General features: G+C 38.9%; 1 protein-coding gene across 3 annotated transcripts in view; it reads left to right on the top strand.

Moving 5' to 3' along the window:
- Positions 1 to 25,382, top strand: part of LOC126342147 (ankyrin-1-like) — a 279,165-nt gene that overhangs the window by 93,653 nt on the left and 160,130 nt on the right. For all 3 annotated transcript variants that reach the window (XM_050001830.1, XM_050001829.1, XM_050001831.1), the window contains one exon: positions 12,057 to 12,214. In XM_050001830.1, coding sequence (XP_049857787.1) covers positions 12,057 to 12,214 — 158 coding nt within the window. The remainder of the gene's footprint in view (positions 1 to 12,056; positions 12,215 to 25,382) is intronic.

The following is a 25,382-nucleotide window of genomic DNA, read 5'->3' on the forward strand; positions in this document are numbered from 1 at the left end:
AAACTGTTATTTTATGTTTTACATTCATGGTCTTTTCCACTTATATGTATTTTGTTAATTGAAAATAATAACTAACTCATTATTATGATAGAAAATAATCACAATAATAATGGCCTGTAAAGAAAAGCTTAAAACATAATGTTTTTTTACACCACACACAGAAAAGGAACAAAATATATTCACTTAATGTACATGGTGTTGAAGATAATGTAAAACAAAATTCAGTAGGATTTCAAACTGTCGTGAGTGATCCTCTAAATATCCTGATTTGTATCAGCCATATTTCAGTACACAGGTAATCCTTGACAGAGAGAATTGGCAATGTACTAATGACTACAGCTTGATTATATCGTTTCTCAAGTGGAGATTCAGATCTCATTCTGCTGAATGATCATGATGTCAAAGTCTTCACACAAGGTTCTTCCAACATGAAAAGCTGTTTATATTCCATGGCTGTATCTGTGCTGTCAAGCCCTTTCGGATCACCAGCTGAATAAGTTCCTTGTCCTCAGGTGCAATTCTCTGAATGGTTCCTTCACATTGACTCCCACAAGACTCTAACAATAATACAGATATTTCACTCTCACTGAGAACATCTTTTGACCTGGTGAGATGTTTGTTTACCAGATATTGATGTTGTCACAAGGACATTTTGGGCTTCAAAAAGAAGTTCTCGGATTCTCAGCCCAAACTCAAAAACTATGAAAAGGTGGGTGCCCAGTGTGTGTGTGTGTGTGGGGGGGGGGGGGGGGGGGGGGCATTTGGAGCATCATACGAAGGATTACAAACATCTGGTAATCCAAAAGGGCCCAATGCTACAAATACAGCTGTGGAACGTGTACAACTTTCAGTGTTGGAAGAACTCAATAAGTTTATTTTCAGACCTAGTTCTGTGGAATGATTATGATGGTAGTGTCCACTTGAGAAACAATACAATCGAGCTGCAGTCATTAGTTCATAATCAGTTCTCTTCGTCAAGGATTACCAGTGTACTGAAGTACACCTGATGCAGATCAGTATATTTAAGGGATCACCCATGACAGTTTGAAATCCAGGTGAATTTCTTTTTATTTTGTCCCCTCTGTTTCATATACTACTTGAAAAAATGTTGTTTATTTTATGTGCATGCTGTAGAAAAAAGTTATGTTTTAAGCATTTCTTTACAAATTATCGTTAACATAATTTTTTCTCTCATAATAATGAGTCGTCTGTTATTTTCAATTAACAAAATGCATGCCTGTGAAATGGTAAACTTAAAAAAACAAACCATGAATGTAAAAAATAAAATAACAGTTTAAAACATAAAACAAATATAAGTAGGAAAATTAATAATGAATATTCTAATTAGGAATGTTAAAAATACTCTGACAGCTCATTTTGTTCAGCCTATTTTCCAACAGTAGTATATCAGGATCCAACAATGGAAGATCCAGTGTGGAATAATGGCAATATTATGAAAAAGATAGATTGCTACTCACCATATGAAGAGTCCATGGGAAAAAACCTGACAAGTCACGATCCTTATTTTTTTTCAGGAGACGAAATTTAAAGTTTCAAGACTCATAAAATTTTAGTTTTTCAAGTTATAATCATCATTTTTGTTTTAGACTTTAATATATCTTTCAGAGAAAGAGTACTGCTGAACCTATACACATACGAATAGGATTTACAGTAATATGATGCATTTTTATTACAAAGGCAGGTCCCACAGAGGAAAAATATGGCAAGTCCATAACATATTGCAGGTAACTACAAGATTTCAAATTCATGTTACAACAAATTACCTCATATAATCATTTAAGAATCTTCTATAAAAGGTCCTGTGCTTTTTCGATGATGGATTAATGCAACAGACAATCAAAATACACTTGCACTTCACTACGGCAAAATCTTTTCAAGTCTTGTAAATCTCTATATTTCTCAGCAGATATTTTAAGATCACCTCCAAAAAACCAGAATCCCTTAATTTAAATAGCTATATGCCTAATACTAAAAAAATACTTAAAAAAAAACTTTAAATCATATTGCTGTAAAAGAATTACTATACCTTCTGATTTAGCAGAGGGTAGGCTGAACTCGCCTTCTTTCAGGCTGGAATTTTGCCCTTTCTTTCCACGAAGAAGTAATGAAGCTTGCTCATATGCTCCATTGTAGCTTCCTCTATACCGAACCAGTGCTGCATGGTGTCGTGTGACTTCCAATTCTCTTATTGGCCTGGACTGGAAAGGGAGTTTCTTCTTGTATGTTGTATTATCCAGATACTCTGTCCAGCATTTGATTATCTCTGGTTGCTCCTCAACATCAATGATGACAAAAGGCGAAGAGTGTGTGTGTGAATTCTGAAAAACCTGACACCAGTCCTTTGGAATTTGACATTCCTGAGTTTGGTCTATCAACTTCGAGGTACGAAGGACCTCTTATGGGGAATGTCATCTCTACATAGTTCAATCGTTTTTCTGTATGGACCAGATGGTGAAGGAATCTGAACACAGTGGCATTCCTGTTTTGCCCTCTGCAGGAGTCACAGAAGATCACCAGATGTCTGAGTTCTGGATTTAGAAAATTGTGCACAAAATGATGAAGGAATGATGTAACTTCATCTGCTCTTTTTCGGCCTGTGCTCTCTGGATGCATGTAAAAATAGCTGTCCCCTGTTGCCAAAACATGGACACTGTATATAGATACAGAAAGCTGTCGTTTATAATAATCTTCATTTGTCTTTATATTCGGACAAGGAAGGTTTTTGCTATAGTCCATCATAATTGGAAACTTTGATGAATTTTTTTGACTTTCCATCTTTGGCTTTTTTTTCCTGTCAGAGAAACCTTTTTGTTTTCTGAGATGCAATTCATGGCTATTTGATTGGATCGAAGTTCAGAATGAAGCCTTACTTTATTTTTAACAGATGATGTTAAAGACAGTCCCTTCTCCAAATTTTTCTTCTTGGCTATATACTCATCGCAGGAGCCACAAGTATCAGATTGTGAATATCCATAACATATATTGAAATCTGAATTGAATATAGTGTAGTATGTTTCATACGACACGCTCTGATCCTGAAACTTCTCCTTGAATATGTGGAACATTTTTTTTAATATTCAAAGACTCTGGCAGGTAATTTTTTTCTGTCTTTGTCAAACTGTAGTGGCTGTTGTGACCTTTAAATGAATTAATGTGCTCTCTTATTATTGCACATGTTTCATCCTTCAAAGCCTGTGGGCGGGATCTGTGTTTCCCTCGACCATCTCGTAGAGGTTGGTATCCAGATTTAAGTTGCTTCAGTAAATGGTCTACCTTGCCCTTCTTTATTCCATGTAATGACATAAGCTTGGTTGCACGCATGTACTTCTTGGAAACTTCCATTAATGGTAATACAAACACTGAATTTATATAATGCATCACGAAACTTTGCTTCCTGCTCTTCTCTTCTGGGATGCCTGCACTGTACCGGGACCACTGTGATTAAACCACTTAAATAGAGGTTTATTTCATCATGATTTTGAAAGTGGTTCATGTTATTGATAATATTCCTTCAATTTTCATCACTGACAATATCAAAACAATTGTTTTTCCACTTACATGGTTCTCCTGTTTCATGTGACTGCAATCTTAAAGATTTGGAGGCATCTCTAACGCAACCATACTTCTTCCTTTTCTTTGCCAGCTTCTTTGATGACATTCTATAGCTTTTTTGGCAAGTATAGAGTCAATGTCTTCTTTATTCATTTTCCACTGACAGAATACAATGCTAGATCTAACTTCCTTCACGAACTCCACAAAGCTAACAACAATGGTCAACTTATACACAACAGTGACTGTGGCAACTATGATAAAACAACAATAACATTAGTGAAAACAGACCTGCGCGGGCTGTGAATCATTAAGTGATAAAATTTTATCGTTGCTTTCTCTGGACTTGTCAGGATATTCCCCTGTTTTGCATGGACTTATAATGTTTTACACCTGAACGTGTTTACAATATATCAGAATATCTCTTGACTCATCAGGTTTTTGACCAGTTCTGTAAAACCAGCTAAAACTACATTGTCTGGTCTATTAAATTATGAAAAAAACAGAAATTTTGGAATTTTGGACTTACCAGGTTTTTCCCCTGGACTCTTCATGTAATAGAGATATTGATTTGCAGATAGGCACAACAAAAATACTGCTTTCGGCCAAAAGACCTTCTTCTGAATTTGGCAGCATACACACAAACAGTCATGCAAATGCGATTCATACACACATGACCACTGTCTCTGGCTGTTGAGGCCAGACCAGAGGAGCCAAAGACAGTGGTCATATGTGTAGGATTTGCATTTGCTGGAATGTGCGTTTGTGTATGTTGTCTGATTCAGAACAACACCTCTTGGCCAAAAGTATTTGTGTAGGAGTCTTTTTATATTGTGCCTGTCTGTGACTCAACATCTCCGGTGTATGGTGAATATCAGTCTAGCCTTTTCATAATATTGTCATTACTTCAGGACCCAGCAGTATCACAAAGGGATGTATGCAGCTTGAAAGCTACTTTAATTTACATTGTAACAAAAGTTTTTATTTTTCAGAATTAAGTAATGGTGGTGGGTAATTTTTTGAAATTTCAAATTATTACAAACATTGATTGTATAGCTTTCAAGAACATGAATTACATGTCAACTTTTATATGAAAAACATTTTTTGTATATCATTGTTTCGCAGATATTCCTTCCAAACCTAAAATACCAAATTACCTTTTGAGGTATGTTTTACCTCTAAAAATGAAAAAATATGTATTGCACTATTTTGTCCCTTCTGCACATCTGCCAAAGTTTATCAGGATCGTTCATTGATACTTGGAAATTTTACCATGTGAATCACAGCCAGTTTTTTCCCTGAAGTATGAATCTTTCACCCTGCAGTAAAGGGTACAGAATTTTGAAAGTGGCTGATTAGAACTGTTTTGGAGTGGGGCTCAGACCCAGACATTTGCTTCCTTCTCTACAGTCACAACCTTTTGTTGATTGTACACATTCATATGTGATATAAAATTTGTGATGCTGAATGTTGATCTGAGATTTCAGCAACAGAGGCTAACAGAGTAAATCCTTGTTGTTTCCAGTGAATAGTCAAAGAGAATTTTCTTTGTTAAATCTAAATGCATGGTACTCTTTAACAACCGAACTATACATACAAAGATGAAACTCAGTATCAGCAGTATATTTTGGGAGAAAGAGTAATTTTAAGCAACAAAAGACAATCTTCTTTCCTTTTTATAGTTTTCCTTTATTTCTAGTTTATGTCCAGTATATACTCCTGTTACCAGCAGAATTGCACATGAAAACTTATATCTTAACACTGTAAGGAATTTCTGTGATACCAGTGATGTACCACTACCTGAATCAAAATGAATATCAACTTTTCCCCCAGTTCCTCACCCGCTTCTGCTAGTAAACACGCTCTTGTGAATATCAGTTGTGAGAGTGTTATCATTTGCTAAATATTAAGACATGTAGTTCCTCTGTCGAGCCCTGAGGTGTAACATCTCCCCAAGAATGCTCAATGTCTTTCATTCCGGTTATGTGGGATTCTGTCAGTCATACTGTTTGTATGCTGCCAGAAGATTTTTTCCAAAATTAATTACCTTACACCACTATCTTTTTTAGTTATTGCTTCTGTTGGTGGGTTGGTGTCATATTTGACAGTAGACACTCTCTTGTGGCCTGTGGAGTTTATGTTGATACCTACCATCTCTGTTTTTATTTCTCCTGGAACTTTCCACCTGTGAATATCCATCACTTACTATTTAATATCCAGGCCTTCAATAAAAGTCAATAATTCGTTGACCACAGTCCAAACTCAACACCAAGTCTCTTTCCTATGATACTGGATAGGGCAAATTCTGAATTATACTTTAACAAATTGATTCTCCTGTATTGGATCATCTAAATATTTTGATCAGGTCAGATGCTGTTCTATATATATTTTTACAGCTTTCCCAGCTATGGTTGTAATGATATGGGTGTAATAATTAAAGAGGTATCTTTTCATGCACACTTGGTGACCAGTATTATTCTTTAAACTTCTCCACAAAATTATCACACAATTTAAACTCATCAGAGTGTGTGATTCTCTGTTCAGAGGCCTCTCCTCCTAAATAATAGAATAAAATCTACCTTCTTAGAATCAGCCTATCATCTTGCTAAGGATTTCACAAAAGTTGTACATTGAGTGATTGTCATATTCTATTTCAACCCTTCTTGATCCACTTGACTGCATCTGACATTATGATTTCCCCTACAGATCCAATGTTGGACAGTTTCCAAAACATTTCCATTATTGCGCTTTCCGTCCACTCCATTGTTGAAATTTGCTTGGTACATGCAGCACTTAGTACGTGTTGCATTCACACTTTTCTAGTCAGATAATTGTCAGCAAAAAATGTGTAAGTGATGATTATGTTGTCAGATGGTTTCTCAAAGACAGTGAGGATGAAGGAAAGTGATTGGGCAGAAACTTCTGCTGTATTCAGTGATATATATTCTAATGAATCAGAGTCTACTGATTGAGTGAATGAAGAGAGACAAATTTTAGCAAATACATGGAAAGTTTATTGCGATGGCGCCGGTGATCTCATGAAGTTTCCTTTTTCTGTTACGCAGCAAGGTTTCACCATTCCTCATGGTGGTCTAACAAAATCCAAAACATGAATATTTCCAGCTCTTCTTCACTGACAATCTTATTAGTGACTTTGTGAATGCTATACAAATATCTGTGCTAAAGAAAAGGTACACTGAGTCACTCCACATACAAAACACTCAGTGTGGCACTCATTGATAGATGTTTCATCAAAAGAACTGAATGCTTTTCATGGTGTAATATTGTACATGGGCTTCACTTTGAAGGCAGAATTAGTTGACTATTTTACAGAAGACTGGCTAGAACAAACTCTATTTTTCAAAGATATTTTTCTCATCTCCATTTCTCCTCCTCCTCCTCTTCCTTCTCATTCTTCATCTTCTCTCCCCCCCCCCCCCCCCCCCCCCCCCCCCGCCTCAAGCATTTTTGGTGCTGCATTTAGTTTCACCAGGTGTGCCTCAGCACTGTCAACATACGAGAGGGAGAAAGGTGAAAAACGTTAGTGATTTTATTAACAGTAAATGCAAAGAACTTTATGTACCAAAAGAGATGTGGCTATAAATGAGAGCACAGTAGGATTCAAAGGAAGGATTCAACTCCATTGCTGCAATCTAAAGAAGTCTGCGAAGACAGGTTTACTAGTTTTCTGTCTATGTGATTCAGAAAACTGTCACGTTTTTCCTGACATTTTATATTACTGAAAGACAACTACAGAAAGTCTAATTCATCCCAATTTACCTCTTTCAATCTGAATAGTAGCTTATTTAGCATGGGAATCGCTTGCTTGTTTAGGTGGTTCTGACTGTCACATCTTCAATGACAGGCTCTACACGAGCCCTCACTTTGCTCAGGAAATGCAAAAAATGGAATTTCATCTAACATATACAGTTACACCTTCCTAGAAGGATTTTCCATCCAATTTGAAGAAGACAAAACTTCCTGAATATGAGTTACGTGCTTATCAGAGTGAAATGAAAATTATGTTTCTTTCATTCCATGACAAGAGGTTAGCGACAATGGTGAGTACATTCTTTGGTCATCAAATCCAATTGATCACTGGTTGTAGGAAAAAAGAGCATGTACAGTTCCTGAAATCCACTATTGTTTTGAAATACATGAAGTTTATGGGAGGAGTGGACAGGGCTGAACAGTCCTGTGGTTGCTATGGTTTCATAAGGTGATCATGCAAGTGGTGGAAAAATTATTATTTTGGCTGATTGAAGGTGCTGTACTGAACAGCTATATTCTTTACTCAGGAGATAAAAATGGACATGGAGAACAACTGCAGATTCATCGGTCTTATAGAGGAAATCTAATCAGACAACTAGTCGGCCAAGTGAGAAATACAAATTCAAGGAAGAGAGGAAAACCATCATTGTCTGATGTCAAGGAGAGGCTAAATGGGAAGGTGCAAGGTGCAGTGAAGAAAATCATGGTTTGCAAAAAATGCAAGAAGAAAGGAGTAAGAAGAGTAGCGATTTACTTCTGTGAAACATGCAAGGAGGTCTGGAATTCAACCGGGAGAATGTTTTAAGAAGTACCTTACAGAAAAAGAATTATAAGCAGCCCTAAACAAAAACACCATATATAGAGATTGTCAAGTGACCTCACATTGTAATTTTTTTTAACAGTAACATAATAACCTGTAATTCCTTACAGTCTTAGCCAGGTAAAATACAAGGTTTGGAACTTAAATAGTGGCAACTATTCATTCACAACTGATACAAAAGAGTTACATTTTGCACCTGTTACTGTCCTTCAAAGTAGTCTCCAACATTGTGTAGAACCTGTTGCCAGTGATGTGGAAGGCATAGTATACTGTTAGCAGAGCCTGTTCTGTTGATGGTGCGAATGGAGCAGAGTACTGCCTGTCGAATCTCTGGAACAGTTCTGAAGTGAATGCCACGAAGTGGTTCTTTTATCTTCAGAATCAAATCAAAGTCACAAGGACTTAAATTGTATTACTGTTCATTTTTGGAGCATCACCCATGATCAGCTTTGCAAAAGAAGTGGTGACACTTTCTGTGCAACCCACCCAACATTTTGCATGACAATGCGCAGGCGCATACAGCGCAAGCTCAGGCTGGTCTGTTTGGTTGATGGAACTGTAAAGTTCTGTACCATCCACCATACTCCCTGAACTTAAGTCCCTGTGACTTTGATTTGATTCCAAAGATGAAGGAACCACTTCATGTCATTCGCTTTAGAACTATTCCAGAGATTTGCCAGGCTGTAGACTGCTCCATTTGCACCATCAACAGAACAGGCTCTGCTAACGGTATACTACACCTTCCACATCACTGGCAATGTGTTCTGCACAATGCTGGTGACCACTTTGAAGGACAGTAACAGGTAAAAACATGTAACTCTTTTGTATCGGTTGTGAATAAATAGTTGCCACTATATAAATTCCAACCCTCGTAAGTAAGAGGTAGGCGTTGAGTCTTGTACCATAGGAATCAAGGGAGAGGGAGGGACATTGCAGCGAGAAGAAAAATTGAATTGGAGAGGGTTAAATTTTGGAAATTGCTTAGCTACATCCATATCCTGTTCCCATTGAAACTCTTCTAAACACTCTAGGTGTGATATTTCACTAACTGTGTGCTTATTCAGCAGTTCTTCCCAGAACCTGTCAAACTTTTTCTCACTTACGTGCTTAAAGTCAAATATTTAGCATGTTAACTAATTTGCAAAGTAATCAGATGTTTGAAGCTGTTTTATCTATGATAGTTTGATTCTTTAAATGATCAGTGGTTGCTGATAATGAACTAAATCACATTGTTTGTTGATTTCAGAATATAATTCCCTTTTCATAGCTACTACTGCTTCTGTTAGCTCTCTAATTCTTGTGTTAATCTCATGTCTTTTTGTGTCTTGACTTCACAATATTCTTCATGTTTTGTGACTTAGAACTGAGGCACTGAGAATCATAAGGGCCCAAAGCACACTATTGTTGATTTTGGAATTGTGGCATGTATACATGCTCATGACATTTGTTGATTTTCTGGTGGGTCAAGTTCATCTTTGTAGTAGATCCACATGGTAAGTAAGAACATTCATTAAAAGCTCTCTCACCTATTTCTGTGATATTCACTTCAGTATCTACCTGATGACAATGTGCTTTAGACCTTTATGGTTCTTAGTGCCTAAAGTAGTTTCTTTTATTTTACAACACATTCTATGAGTTTCTTTGTCTTAGATAAGTTTTTACTTCTTGATTAAGCTTTGCTGCATACTTTTCAAACAGGTCTTCAATTTGTTGGGTTAAGATTGGCATAAAACAAGACAGTGTCACACAAACAAATTTCCACTGACACCCAGCTTTGTGTCACTTACTTTTTAAATTGACAACCTGGAGCTGCTGGGTCAGACATCACAAGTTGCAATATTTAGCATGGCTGCATCTCACTGCCATCACCCATGGTGGATATGCACAGCATGAGGACACTATCATGTCCTAAGCCCAGACGTAGCTGTGCATCCGTTGGCCACAGCTTGGTTCTACATCTACATCTACATGACTACTCTGCAATTCACATTTAAGTGCTTGGCAGAGGGTTCATCGAACCACAATTGTACTATCTCTCTACCATTCCACTCCCTAACAGCGCGCGGGAAAAACGAACACCTAAACCTTTCTGTTCGAGCTCTGATTTCTCATATTTTATTTTGATGATCATTCCTACCTATGTAGGTTGGGTTCAACAAAATATTTTCGCATTCGGAAGAGAAAGTTGGTGACTGAAATTTCGTAAAAAGATCTTGCCGCGACAAAAAACATCTTTGCTGTAATGACTTCCATCCCAATTCGCGTATCATATCTGTCACACTCTCTCCCCTATTACGTGATAATACAAAATGAGCTGCCATTTTTTGAACCTTTTCGATGTCCTCCGTCAATTCCACCTGGTAAGGATCCCACACCGCGCAGCAATATTATAACATAGGACGAACGAGTGTAATGTAAGCTGTCTCTTTAGTGGATTTGTTGCATCTTCTAAGTGTCCTGCCAATGAAACACAACCTTTGGCTCGCCTTCCCCACAATATTATCTATGTGGTCTTTCCAACTGAAGTTGTTCGTAATTTTAACACCCAAGTACTTAGTTGAATTGACAGCCTTGAGAATTGTACTATTTATCGAGTAATCGAATTCCAACGGATTTCTTTTGGAACTCATGTGGATCAGCAATCAACCCTTTGCACAGCTTGGGTATACTTGAAAAATTCTTCTTTGTTTAAAACAATCTTTTTCTGCTTCCTGAGCTCCAAAAAAAGTATGTAAACAACACTACAAACGCTCTTAGCAGCAGTTATAATTAAGTGTAGTGAGTTTAGAAGTTTTCCATTACTTGTTTTGGCCCTTTGACCCCAGTACTGTTACCCTAGGCAACCAAATAATTTCAAGAAAGTTGTGTATTTATAGTGGTTATCCCCTTTAAATATCTTTTCCCACTCTTGCAAAATTATTTTTTTCTAACCAATATTTAATCTTCTTTTTCATGTCTTTCAACCAGTCCAAGTTCTCACTTGTTTCAAAAGAGTAAACAATAACTACTTGTAATAGTTTCATCTTCTTCTGTCAGGTACATGAATTCTTACAGCAAATACTTTTTCATTAATTTCTTCATTTGTATTTACCTTTTTTCCCCCCTTCCAGCCCCTCTGTTATTTGTATCTCATACTATAGAGGCACAAATGTGATGTTACTTGGTCAGGCACTAATTTGACTGTATATATTTTTTGTAGCATTGGACCATTTAAACTTACTTTGTTTTGTTCCTTGAATAAAAGAATAACATTGACTGACATACACTATATTTAATGTGCTCACATACTTGTCTTTAACTAAGCAACTGCCAACAAAGCTACTTTGTAGTTACTCATACATTAATTATTCAGATAGGAATTACAACCCTTGACAAGGTTACAGCATGAATGTTTACAGACCATCTGACCAAACTAGACTCTTCTTGATACTCTTGCAAATGCACACTGGGATTGTTGACCGTCTTCCACAGTGGTGTGTTGCACTCCCAAGAAACTCTGTTTCTGTGCCTGAGCAAGTATTCTTCTCAAGGTGCTTTTCTAAATTGCTGTGACTATCATACTGCACTGAAGACACCCACCATCTCAGAGTATGTCACCCCATATACACATAAAAATAGGAAGTCCCAACAATAGCTGAGGAATACATTTGCCCTATTTCCTCTTTGTGCATCAGTCATTAATAAGAACTTACTTAGAGATGAGCTGCACTGCTTTGGAATTCCACATATTGCTACAGTGATTTATGGTGAAAACAATGGACAACCTGGATGAAATTTTCTCACTCTGCGCACAGTTTCGATCTGCCAGGAAGTTTCAGTGGACAACCTATCAACACTTGTTTAAAGTGCAAGTTGATACATGGCTAATAATACGACAATATGGATTCATTTACAGAGGTCTGTAGAAATGGTGAATTTGTTGCTGAGGTATGAAGCGGACCTGAAAGTAAAAAATTCAGATGGACTCACACCTCTCATGCGTGCTGCCTACATTGGCTTTCATGAGATCATTAAAAAATTGGATAAGCCTGAACTACACATTGTAAATGAGAGGTAAGTCATTGGTTGTATGCAACAGTGATATGAGCTGATAAGTAATTGAAGGTGTGATGATGAAAATTAAATAACTTGTAGCTTTGAGTTGTCAGATTATAATTAGTTTTGTGTGTCATTAGTAAAGAACAAAAATAACATGTACATAGTACTTAATTTTTTATTGGTCAGAGAAAGATACACACATGTACATAGTAATCTCAAACGAGAAATGTGGTTTTATGAAACATGAAAATGTTGGATAATTTTTGGTTTGAGACATCTGTTTGATTGTGCAAGGCGCTATCCCAAATTTTTGGGACTGATGCTGCCATCTGTTGGAAACCTTACCTTTCGACTAATGGTCACCATCACCCTTGAAGTAGTTCCTATCTGCATGTACACACCAGTTCCAGCGCTTCTCCCACTGATCAGATGTTTTCTGGAAGTCCTGTTCTTTGAGGGTGTTTATCACTGCCAGCGATGCTTCTTGAATCCTCTCTAGAGTGTCAAACTTGACGGTCTTTCAACTTGAGTTTCAGTTTGGGAATAGCGTGAAGTTGCAAGGTGCCAAATCTGGCGAGTACGGTGGGTGGGGTACAAGCACCATGTTGTTTTTTGCCAAAAGGGTCCTGGTAAACAAGGACGTGTGACAGGGTGCATTGTCGTGATGCAGCAGCTAGTTCCCTTGATGCCAAACTTTTGGCCAACGTCACTGCACGTTTTCACGGAGCTGTCACAAAACGTCACAGTAGTACGCGGAATTCACTGTTTGGTTGGGTGGGACAAATTCTTTGTACACAGTTCCCTTGGTATCAAAGAAAACAATGATCATGCTCTTGACCTGTCTCACGTTTTTGGGTCTTGGAGAGCCTGGGCTCTTCCACTGGGACGATTGTTGCTTTGTCTCTGGGTCATTACCGTAAATCCAGCTCTTGTTACTGATAATAACCCGTGACAAGAAGGTTGGATCATAAGACGCTGTCAGATGAAGGTATGTGCACACTTCAACATGCTGTGCCTTCTGATCGGCAGTTAAGATCCTAGGCACAAATTTTACGATGACACAGTGCATGCCCAATTCTTCAGTCAACAATTGTTGACATGTCCCATAACCAATACTCACTTCATCCACAACGTCTTGAATGGTTCGACATCGATCTGCACAAACCAGTTGTTGAGGTTCGGCAACAATGTCTGTTGATGTGTGGCTAATGGGCCTTCCAGTGTGAGCACCATCTTCGATGTCTCTAAGGCCAGCTCTGAACCGAGCATGTCATTCAAACACACACGTATGGCTCATGCTCTGTCCGCCAAACTCTTGTTGAATTATTGCAAGGATCTCCGTAGCACTTTTTCCGAGATTCGCACAGAACTTGATACACACGCACTATTCTGTTCGCGGATCCATTGTAAAATCACCACACACCAAACACAAAGTATTACAGAAATCAATGTGAACACGCAACATGTCCTCCCAGCTGAATGCCACTCTACACACTGACTCATCAGATATGCAGCTCTCGCCACCTTGTGGTGCAAAGATCTACTACTCCTACTTTCCAGATGGCAGTACAAGTCCCGAAAATTTTGGATTCCACCCCGTATGGTTTATATGAGGTGATTTTCACAGTCATAGTTTTAGTCTCCTTTTAAGACACTTATGATTACGTTTTGGCTACTCTTTAGAGGAATCACTCTCAGCTGTGTATTGTTGCTGCGTTGAGAATGTTACCATTACTTACAGGGTCAGTGAAATGAAAAGGGGCAGTAGGGAGATGTTGTAACGAAAAGGTGAAAGGAATAAGAGGGGAGAGTGGGGGGGGGGGGGGGGGGGAGGAGGAGGGTAGAGGCAGTTTTTTGCTTTGGTGTTCGATATGAAAAATGTGACAACCTAATCCAATATCATTATACAAATAGTATAATGATTATTAGTTACCACACACCTGGTTCAAGATCTTACTGGAACCAATGAAATGCTGTGAGTAGTGAGGGTACTGGACAAGGCTCAGGAGGTAGTATGTGGATAAATTGAGAATTTGGATCTGTCAGGAGGTGTGGTGGGGTAGGCCATGCAGCAGCAATGACTACTGTGTTCAGGTGTGCAGTCGTCAGCACAACTGCCTAACAAGTAGGAAACATGGGACTGAATTCTTCTTTAGCACAAATTTTCAACTTTCTCCATTGATTTACTGTAAGTCTCACACCCAATGTCTGTAATTTCTTTTTGTAAGAAAATTCTTTTCAATATAGTTTTATGTTGTTGTTGTTGTTGTTGTTGTTGTTGTTGTTGTGGTCCTCAGTCCTGACACTGGTTTGATGCACCTCTCCACACTACTCTATCCTGTGCAAGACTCTTCATCTCCCAGTACCTACTGCAACCTACATCCCTCTGAATCTGCCTAGTGTATTCATCTCTTGGTCTCCCTCTATGATTCTTACCCTCCGCACTGCCCTCCAATACCAAATTGGTGAACCCTTGATGACTTAGAGCATATCCTACCAACCGATTCCTTCTTCTTGCCAGGCCTTGCCACAAACTCCTCTTCTCCCCAATTCTATTCAATACCTCCTCATTAGTTATGTGATCTACTCATCTAATCTTCAGCATTCTTCTGTAGCACCACATTTCGAAAGCTTCTATTCTCTTCTTGTCCAAACTATTTATCGTCCATGTTTCACCTCCATACATAGCTACACTCCATACAAATACTTTCAGAAACGACTTCCTGACACTTAAATCTATACTCGATGTTAACAAATTTCTGTTCTTTAGAAACACTTTCCTTGCCATTGCCAGTCTACATTTTATATCCTCTCTACTTCGACCATCATCAGTTATTTTGCTCCCCAAATAGCAAAACTCCTTTACTACTTTAAGTGTCTCATTTCCTAATCTAATTCCCTAAGCGTCACCCGACTTAATTCGACTGCATTCCATTATCCTCATTTTGCTTTTGTTGATGTTCATCTTATATCCTCCTTTCAAGACACTGTCCATTACATTCAACTGCTCTTCCAAGTCCTTTGCTGTCTGTGACAGAATTACAATGTCATCGGCGAACTTCGAAGTTTTTATTTCTTCTCCATGGATTTTAATAACTACTCCGAATTTTTCTTTTGTTTCCTTCACTGCTTGCTCAATATACAGATTGAATAACATCGGGGAGAGGCTGCAACCCTGTCTCACTCCTTTTTCAACCACTGCTTCCCTTTCAAGTCCCTCGAATCTTATAACTGCCATCAGGTTTCTGTACAAATTGTAAATAGCCTTTCGCTCCCTGTACAAGGTGCATTCAAGTTCCAAGGCCTCCGATATTTTAAATAATTAACTGCTCACCTGAAATCGATGAAACTGGCGTAACTTCTTGACGTAATCGCCATGCAGACGTACACATTTTTCACAACGCTGATGCCATGATTCCATGGCAGCGGCGAAGGCGAGTTGGTTTTGACCACTGGAAAATCGCGTAGGCAATAGCAGCACAGCTGGTGAATGTGCGGCTACGGAGAGTGTCTTTCATTGTTGGAAAAAGCCAAAAGTCACTAAAAGCCAGGTCAGGTGAGTAGGGAGCATGAGGAATCGCTTCAAATTTGTTATCACGAAGAAACTGTTGCGTAACGTTAGCTGCGGGTGCACGTCTTGGTGAAACTGCACACGCGCAGCCCTTCCCGGACGTTTTTGTTGCAGTGTTCTTCAAAACATTTTCGTAGGATGCACCTGTTACCGTAGTGCCCTTTGGAACGCAATGGGTCTCGCTGTCCCAGAACATGGACGCCATAATTTTTTCAGCACTGGTGGTTACTTGAAACTTTTTGGTGGTGGTGAATCTGTGTGCTTCCATTGAGCTGACCGGTGCTTTGTTTCTGGGTTGAAAAATGGCATCCACGTCTCATCCATTGTCACAACCGACAAAAAGAAAGTCCCATTCGTGCTGTCGTTGCGCGTCAACATTGCGTGGCAACGTGCCACACGGGCAGCCGTGTGGTCGTCCGTCTGCATTCGTGGCACCCACCTGGATGACACTTTTCGCATTTTCAGGTCGTCATGCAGGATTATGTGCACAGAACCCACGGAAATGACAACTCTGGAGGCGGTCTGTTCAACAGTCATTCGGCGATCCTCCAAAACAATTCTCTCCATTTTCTCGTTCATGTCGTCAGACCGGCTTGTGCAAGCCCGATATTGTTTCGGTTTGTTGTCACACGATGTTCTGTCTTCATTAAACTGTCGCACCCACGAACGCACTTTCGACACATCCATAACTCCATCACCACATGTCTCCTTCAACTGTCGATGAATTTCAATTGGTTTCATACCACACAAATTCAGAAAATGAATGATTGCACGCTGTTCAAGTAAGGAAAACGTCGGCATTTTAAGTATTTAAAACAGTTCTCATTCTTGCCGCTGGCGGTAAAATTCCATCTGCCGTATGGTGCTGCCATCTCTGGGACGTATTGACAATGAACGCGGCCTCATTTTAAAACAAAGCGCATTTTTCTATCTCTTTCCAGTCCGGAGAAAAAAAATCGGAGGCCTTAGAACTTGAATGCACCTCGTATTGTACCCCTGCCACCTTCAGATTTTGAAAGAGAGTATTCCAGTCAACGTTGTCAAAAGCTTTCTCTAAGTCTACAAATGCTAGAAAAGTGGGTTTGCCTTTCCTTAATCTAGCTTCTAAGATATGTCGTAGGGTCAGTATTGCCTCATGTGTTGCAACATTTCTTCGGAATTCAAATTGATCTTCCCCGAGGTCGGTTTCTACTAGTTTTTCCATTCGTCTGTAAAGAATTTGTGTTAGTATTTTGCAGCCGTGACTTATTAAACTGATAGTTTGGTAATTTTCACATCTGTCAACACCTGCTTTCTTTGGGATTGAAATTATTATATTCTTTTTGAAGTCTGAGGGTATTTCGCCTGTCTCATACATCTTGCTCACCAGATGGTAGCCGGCCGCAGGAGTATATAAGGATCTATACAAGGGCGATGTACTTGTGGACAGTATTATGGAAATGGAAGAGGATGTGGGTGAAGATGAAATGGGAGATATGTTACTGCATGAAAAGTTTGACAGAGCACTAAAAGATCTAAGTCGAAACAAGGCCCCAGGAGTAGACAACATTCCATTAGAACTACTGATAGCCTTGGGAGAGCCAGTCCTGACAAAACTCTACCATCTGGTTCAAAATGGCTCTGAGCACTATGGGACTTAACAGCTGAGGTCATCAGACCCCTAGAACTTAGAACTACTTAAATCTAGCTAACCAAAGGCATCACACACATCCATGCCCGAGGCAGGATTCGAACCTGCGACTGTAGCGGTCACGCGGTTCCATGCTGAAGCGCCTAGAACCGCTCAGTGGTTCACTAATTCCCACCATATCTAACATTAACCTATCCATTTCCCTTTTTAAATTTGCTAACCTACCTGCGCGATTAAGGGATCTGACTTTCCACGCTCCGATCCGTAGAACGCCAGTTTTCTTTCTCCTGATAACAACATCATCTTGAGTAGTCCCCACCCGGAGATCCGAATGGGGGACTATTTTACCTTCGGAATATTTTACCCAAGAGGACACCATAATCATTTAACCATACAATAAAGCTGCATGACTGTAGTTTCCCTTGCTTTCATCCGTTCGCAGTAGCAGCACAGCAAGGCCGTTTTGATTAGTGTTACAAGGCCAGATCAGTCAACATCCAGTCTGTTGCCCCTGCAACTGCTTAAAAGGCTGCTGCCCCTCTTCAGGAACCACATGTTTGTCTGGCCTCTCAACAGATACTCCTCCCTTGTGGTTACACCTACGGTACGGCTATCCGTATCGCTGAGGCATGCAAGCCTCCCCACCAACGACAAGGTCCATAGTTCATGGGGGGGGGATATAGAATTATCAATTCCTATATAGTTTTATAGGAACTGATAATTCTACTTTCACAAGCCACTGTAATGTTTGTAGGGTATTTTGTATTATAATCAGTACACATACAAAAATTGGCAGACTTGGTCAAAGTTCTGACAAGGGAATTCTCTGAACTGACTTTGCACAAATAACCCATTCAACAACACCAACGTGTCGACATTGAACCAGTTACAGCTATGTGTGTGTGGTCCATTGTGCATATATTCAGTGGATTACAGTGAAAATCTATAGCACCTAGTGGTATAACCAGTGTATTTTGGAAACGTATTTTCTCAAAATGTATGAGGATAAGAAATACTGCCAATATATGTATTATGGACCTTTTTTGTGAAATAACATTTCCAAATGAAGCTATGAAGTGTCCCTTATGATGTATATATCTGAGTGGTGGATGTTATGTCAGACACCACTTGTGATGCCACAGCTGGTACATATGTGTAAACATGAAATGTAGGAAGGGGATGGGTGGAAAATTGAGACAGGTACCCACACATAGCATTGTCATAGAGCATTGGCGAAAATTGAAAATTTGTACCAGACTAGGACTTGAACCTGTATTTACTGTCTCTCATGAGTGGCTGCCTTATCCACTTGACATGCAGACACAGTCTCTGTCTAGCACAAATTTTCAACTTTCGCTATTGCATTAGGCCTATACAATACCCTATGCAGCTAATTGTCATGATTTCCCATCCACCCCTTTACTTTCCTTTCCTACGCTTTATGTTTACCATATTATGTAGCCATCTTGGAAAACTTCATTCTGACAAAATGGCTAAGCCCATTTCACTTTAAAATTGGAGTTTGGAAAATGCGGCATTGTAGGTAGGTTATTTGGAGAACCAACTCTCAACACTGACAAAGGCCTCCTTTCTTTCTATTAAGCGTCACTACTAATAGCAAAATGCAAGAAATGATGTACTGTCAGGGACCACTGTTATTATTCTCTATTAAAAAAATTGTGGATACACTGCTGGGACCTGCTACATCGGGCATGATGAAATTAGTCCCTTCAAGAAATGACATAGTTTCAATAGGAATTGGTGAGGCAGTTTGTGATATGAATGAAAAGCTTTTTACTGTTTTGAAGAACACAAAATTTGTAGTGCAAGTTGATGATCAACAGCTATAGAAGCATTGCTGCTAGCTTACATTTGGTTTGTGATAAAGAATGGCTAAGTAATGAAGGAACTATTGTTTGCAAATATATGTGCAACCAGTGGAGCTGCATTCAAGGTTGGTTGATATTGTGGTTTTGTAGGTTATTTAATGTCATATACTTGATGTTATGGAAATACATTGTAACCAATGGGCAGCAACTTGCGGCCAAAAATTCAAGTAAGAGATTAAGTGAATCCTTGTGATACCTCATTATTGCTGTTAAAAAAGTTATGTCAAGAAAATCACAGAGAATTCAAATGTCTTATCCTACCCAAGTAGAGGAATTGGCTATCAAGAGGAAAGTGTTGGTGTTGTTTACATTAACTTTTAAATACAACAGTTGATTTTTCTCATTTGATTGACCCAAGCATTGGCAATGCAGTGAAAGGATGACACCTATCTTGCAGATGTATTTGACATAGTCAGCAAGGTCAACACCGAGCTGTGCAAAGAAACAAAAGATAAAGGCTAAAGGTATATCTTAATCCAGTTTTAAACTAGACAATTGCACCAATGATTTGAGTCTGCACAATCCTAGTCACTTTACAAATTTTCAAGAATTTGCTTGCAAAGATGGAGGTCATCTTTTAAATGCAGACTTACACTCCTTTTGCTATACTTCATACAGTACAAGCCTAAAAACGTATGCAGACTAGATTTCCTGATCTATGTACTGTTGAAGTACCAGTGTGTGTACTTCATCTCTTTTGAGAAGATGTAAGAGAATTTGATCAGAGGTTGCAAGAGATGGTTGAACTGAAAGATGTCTGTGAATCCAAGCCATTGTTTCTTAAGAATATAGCACTTATTGCTTCTGGCTGAAAGTAAATTATTCTTGTTTCTCAGTATTCTAAGCTGCTAATGTTCACTTTTTTATGTACCTACATAGTCAAAAGGGCTTCAGCATGATGAAGAAAGCAGGGGACAATTTTCAGCTGCAAGAAAGAGGTTACTTAAGACTTCAGTAGGCAAGGATAGAACCTGATATCATGTAATTTAGATCTGTTCATCAAGAGAAAGGTAGTCACTGATGTCATAGAATAATGTGATATTGTAGCGAATATTGTTACTATTGTTATTACTTTTTAAAAAATCATTGTTCTTGCATTTCATACTAATTTACTGGCCGTTAAACATTAATGTGTGCATTCTTATTGCTCTATGCATTATAATTTTTTGTCAAGTAGTAGACCTAATTAATATTTGCGTTATACATTCTTTCCAAGAAATATCTCCCCCATCAAGACTTCATTATTATTATAGCCACAGTTTTGCTACTTTTAACTATTCACATGATTAAAATACCTGTTTGGTAATTTTCACTGTTGATACTAGTATGTTAAGAATAACTAAATTTTGCAAAAAAGTGAATGTTGTTAAAAGTTTGACTTACTTTTAAAAAAGTAAACTGTGAACAATTTCATCGAGATTATTAAAAATATTGTTCGCTCATAAGTAAATTTAATTTATCATACTGATAATATAAAGTCATTAGGTGTAAAAAAATGCCATTTATTTCAGCTGTGATTGTGAAAATGTTATGATCAGAAATTGAGAGCTCTACGAGAATATCATTCCTTCTCACTTACAATGAAACACATGAACTTTTTTATCTCTCTATTCCATTTTCAGCATATTACACCAAATAATACTCTTCACTATGGAAATGATGGCCAGACAGTCTGAAGTGTCAGTTTGGATATTCCATGTAGTTAAAGTGTCTCACAATTTTAACTGTGCCATACTTTTACATATACTTACTCATGAGATTGGGGCTCATAACTGGGAGACATTTAGAAGAACTACAGCATTGCCTCAGTGTATGTATTTACACAAAATGTATTCACAGTTGTGAGTGGAATGACAACAATGAAAATTTGTGCTGGACTGAGATTCGAAACTGAATTTCCCGCAAAAAGGTTATCTGAACGCAACTCATGGCCAGACACAAACTTCTGTATGTCATCAACCATGTGTCTACAACCTTTACTTGTATATCCAGTATGTGTATTCCCTTACAAGGGAGACATGTTGCTTGAAAGTTGCTTGCCCAGTGTCGACAGATAAATACAGTATTGCATTGCCTATATTATTCCAAATTATGATGCATTGTTTCTTCAGACGAACAGGCACTGCACTTACTAAAGCCATTATGAAATACATGAAATCTATTCACAGTTGCCATTATAGACACTCATAAGCTGTATACTGGAACGATGACAGTGGAAATTTGTGCCAGATCGGACAAGCGACTATCAAGTAAAATGTCTCCCCTGTATAGAAATATACCTAATGGTTGTGTGAGTACAGGTTTTTGACTCTTGGTTGCTGACCTGTGGAAGTTTGTATCTGGTTGTGAATCGTGCTCAGATAGCCTAATAGTAAGACGACTGCTTGCAATAAGTGGAAAATCAGTGATTCGAGTCCTGGTCCGGCAGAAATTTTCTTTACCATCATTCCATTATACAGATGATGGTTGTCTACATCCACTACTATGAGTACATTTCACATATTTCATAATGGCTGTAGTTGCCGTAATGCCTGTTCCTGTGAACATGCATGAATGTGTAAAGGAGCATTGCATCATAATTCAGAATAACACAGCACTGCAATATCGAATGAATATATAATTATTTACATTTTGTAACCTTCATTGGACACTTTCAGAAAATTTTATGCAAAGAGCTTTTCAATTTCCTGTTGGTCCAGTAATTCTTCATTCTCTTGTACCTCAAGTATTTTTCTTTGTATGCCCTTCAGTGTAGTCTTGTTTGTCTGTCTTCGTTTCTTGATTTTTTTGTTTTGGGTTTTAAAGATTCACTGATATCTTCCTTTCTTTCAGTCAGAGTAAAACGGAGGACTTTAAATTTCAGTGGGCTTTAAGCAGATATGAAAAATTTGTTAAACCCATTGACATTCAAGTTTGAATAGAAAGGCTTCCTTGTCGTAGAGTTCTTTTATACAGAATAAGAGTCCCCTACAGTGGTTTATCACCTTAGAGAAAATCGTGATGAATGTTCTAGAAGCCTTAATTGAGTCAAAAGTAAAGGAAATTTTTGGAAGAGGGCTTTAAAATATTTCCTATCCTCCTACACAAAATATCATTGATAACACATGTGAAAACCAAACAAAATTTCAGGTATTTGTGAAGAACTGAAATTTTGTGATTGACCATAAGTCAAACGTAGCTTCCTGATGTATGAAAGCAGTAAGCTGTTGTTTGTTTGTTTGTCTTCTTGCCTTTACAGTTAATCAGAAACAAAAATTTTATTCCATGATCAGTGCAGATGCTTGTAGCTGTTGACTGAATAAATTGATCAGCGGGATTTATATTTACATCCATATTTATGCTGGTAGGGATACAGTATAGCATATTTGAGCACTAATGTATCAGTTTCTCACATTTTATTGTTACAAATCATACCAAATGTGTATTTTGTGGCCGGCCGAAGTGGCCGAGCGGTTCTAGGCGCTACAGTCTGGAGGCACGCGACCGCTACGGTCGCAGGTTCGAATCCTGCCTCGGGCAAGGATGTGTGTGATGTCCTTAGGTTAGTTAGGTTTAAGTAGTTCTAAGTTCTAGGGGACTGATGACCCCTCACTCCTCAGCCTCAACTTTAGTTAGACATTGTCCTTACCCTTCTAGCCCCTTCCCTGTTCTCATTCCAGCACTACACAGCCCTCTATTCAACTGATGCGCCTAACCTTTTTACTTCTCTCCTTTTCTGCTACCTCCACTTCTCTCCTGCCCTTTGTCTAACCTCCTGACTGTACCTAGATGTTCTACACTCTCTCCACCTTATTCCTGCATACTCTCACTAGCAGCACTTTACAATCCCCCGCCCCTACCCAGCTATACCTCCCCTCCCTGCCCCAGCCCCCACCACCGCCCCACCTGGTTACCTCTCCCAGCATTCGCTGCTGCCCGCAGTCTGGTTTCAGCTGCCAGGGACTTTGTGTGTGTGTGTGTGTGTGTGTGTGTGTGTGTTTTGTCGCTTTTTTGACAAAGGCCTTGTTGACCTAAGGCTCACTTTCTGGCAGTCTCTGTGGTGTGCCTACCTGTGACTCAGATTCTCCGCTATCGATCCCCACCCCTACCCAACTGTCCCTCCTCCTCTGCAGCCCAGCTTCCTCCTCACCTCCACCTGATTGCCTCTCCCATCATGCGTTGCTTCTCACCGTCTGACATCAGCTGCCATAGACTGTGGGCATGTCTGTGTGAGGTGCTTTGTGTGTGTGTGTGTGTGTGTGTGTGTGTGTGTGTGTGATTTGTCTATTTTCAACACAGGCTTTGTTGGCCAAAAGCCCACTTTCCAACAGTCTTTTTGTTCTTCCTATCTGCGACTCAGCATTCCCACTATATGGTGAGTAGCAACTATACTTTTCGTAAGGTTGAGACTCTTTGATACTCAAAGATGTGCAAAATACGGGATCCTTGAATGTTCACAACACACAAAAAGATTCAAAAGTAAGTGATTTCATCTGAACTGTTGGAGCAATTTGAGGCATATAGAGAGGTGTGTCAGTCACAGATTGTTACAGGTGACGAAACTACATCACTTTGAGCTGAACTGTAAAAGGCAGTCAGTAGAGTGTCATCAAACACAGTAGAAAAGATGAAATTCAAGACAGTTTCCTCTGCTGCCAAAGTCATAACGACAGTCTTATGGGATAGTGGTGGCATCATTCTTGTGGATATGTTGCGTAGAGAGTCATTCATTAATTCATAGGCTTAGTTGAAGAGTTTGGAAAGTCAAGAATCATTTTCAATGTGTCCGATCTGAAAAGAATGTAAAAGAAATTTTACTCCAATACGACAGTGCATGCCCACAAGTAAGAATCAGAAACCAGGAACATATTGCCAAATTGGGTTGGACATCATTGCCTCATCCATTCTATAGCCCGGACATACGTCCATGGATGTCACATCTCTTTAGTCCACTTAAGTATTCTCTATGCGGAACATATTTTGAAGGTGATGCAGTAAAAATATAACTACAAGCACAGAACAATAGTATTTACCAAAAGGGAGTATGTGCTGTGAAATGATGGTGTAAGTCGATAGAATGTGATGGAGATTGTGTAGAAAAATTGCGCTTGTAAAAGAAATGTTTATTGATATTGTCACTAAATTCTAACTCTTGAGAATAAATAATGTGATCTGGGGAGAAAAAGTGGGTCATAATTAATTGAACAGTCATCATACTATGCCAAGTTTATACCAAAAGCTGCATAGATATCACACCCTCTCAATCAGTTTCAGCACAGGTGTTCAAATTGTAATGGCTCACCAAGTGTCAGGTGACTTTTGTTTTTTAAGTCTACTAACTGTGTACATTTAAAGCAGGACAATGTTTAGTCACAGCTGCAGAGGTTTTACAATTAGTATTTGAAGCTGTACTGTCACATAGGTGCCTTGATAGGATGTAACAAATGATTCCATACACCCGTAAAGCACTGACACTAGCACAATGAATTATAATTGAATAGGAAAGGACGCCATTATTTGCCATGTTTTTGTATACTGTACAAAATTCCACCTGGTAACAGATCACAAGTCATAAATTTCGCTCCTTGACCCTCAAGTCAACCTACCAGATAAGACAGTGCAAAAATTACAATCAAATTTGCAGTTTTTAAACTATTTCCATTATGAGATGTTCTACCAGTGATGCTTGAAAAAAGCTCTGATCTACTTCCTTTGCTTCATATAGTTCCATTGCTGTGTACAGACATAGCCCAGCTGACATGATAAAAGTAAACTTTTCAATGTCCTGTGCATGCCTCATTAAGCTCATTCCCCACAGCCATGCCCATGCTACCATATGGCCTTTACATATGATCATACACCAAGGTGAACTTGATGCTGTCTCTGGTTATTCGGGGTGTGTGGAGAAGTTTAAAGTAGTGGCACATCGGGTAGCATTGTAGTCAGCTCTGTCCACAGAAAGTGAATGATATTACGCCTCCAGTACGACTTTGTCAGGTCTCAATCAACTACCCAAGACCACCACCACAGCCATTTTTGCTTTCCAGCTGACCTGGGTTTGGACTGATGCTTTCCACTATTCAATATACTAACCACCAGAGCTCAACACCTCAT

This window comes from Schistocerca gregaria, chromosome 1 (assembly GCF_023897955.1).
Source record: "Schistocerca gregaria isolate iqSchGreg1 chromosome 1, iqSchGreg1.2, whole genome shotgun sequence".
Lineage (NCBI taxonomy): Eukaryota > Metazoa > Arthropoda > Insecta > Orthoptera > Acrididae > Schistocerca > Schistocerca gregaria.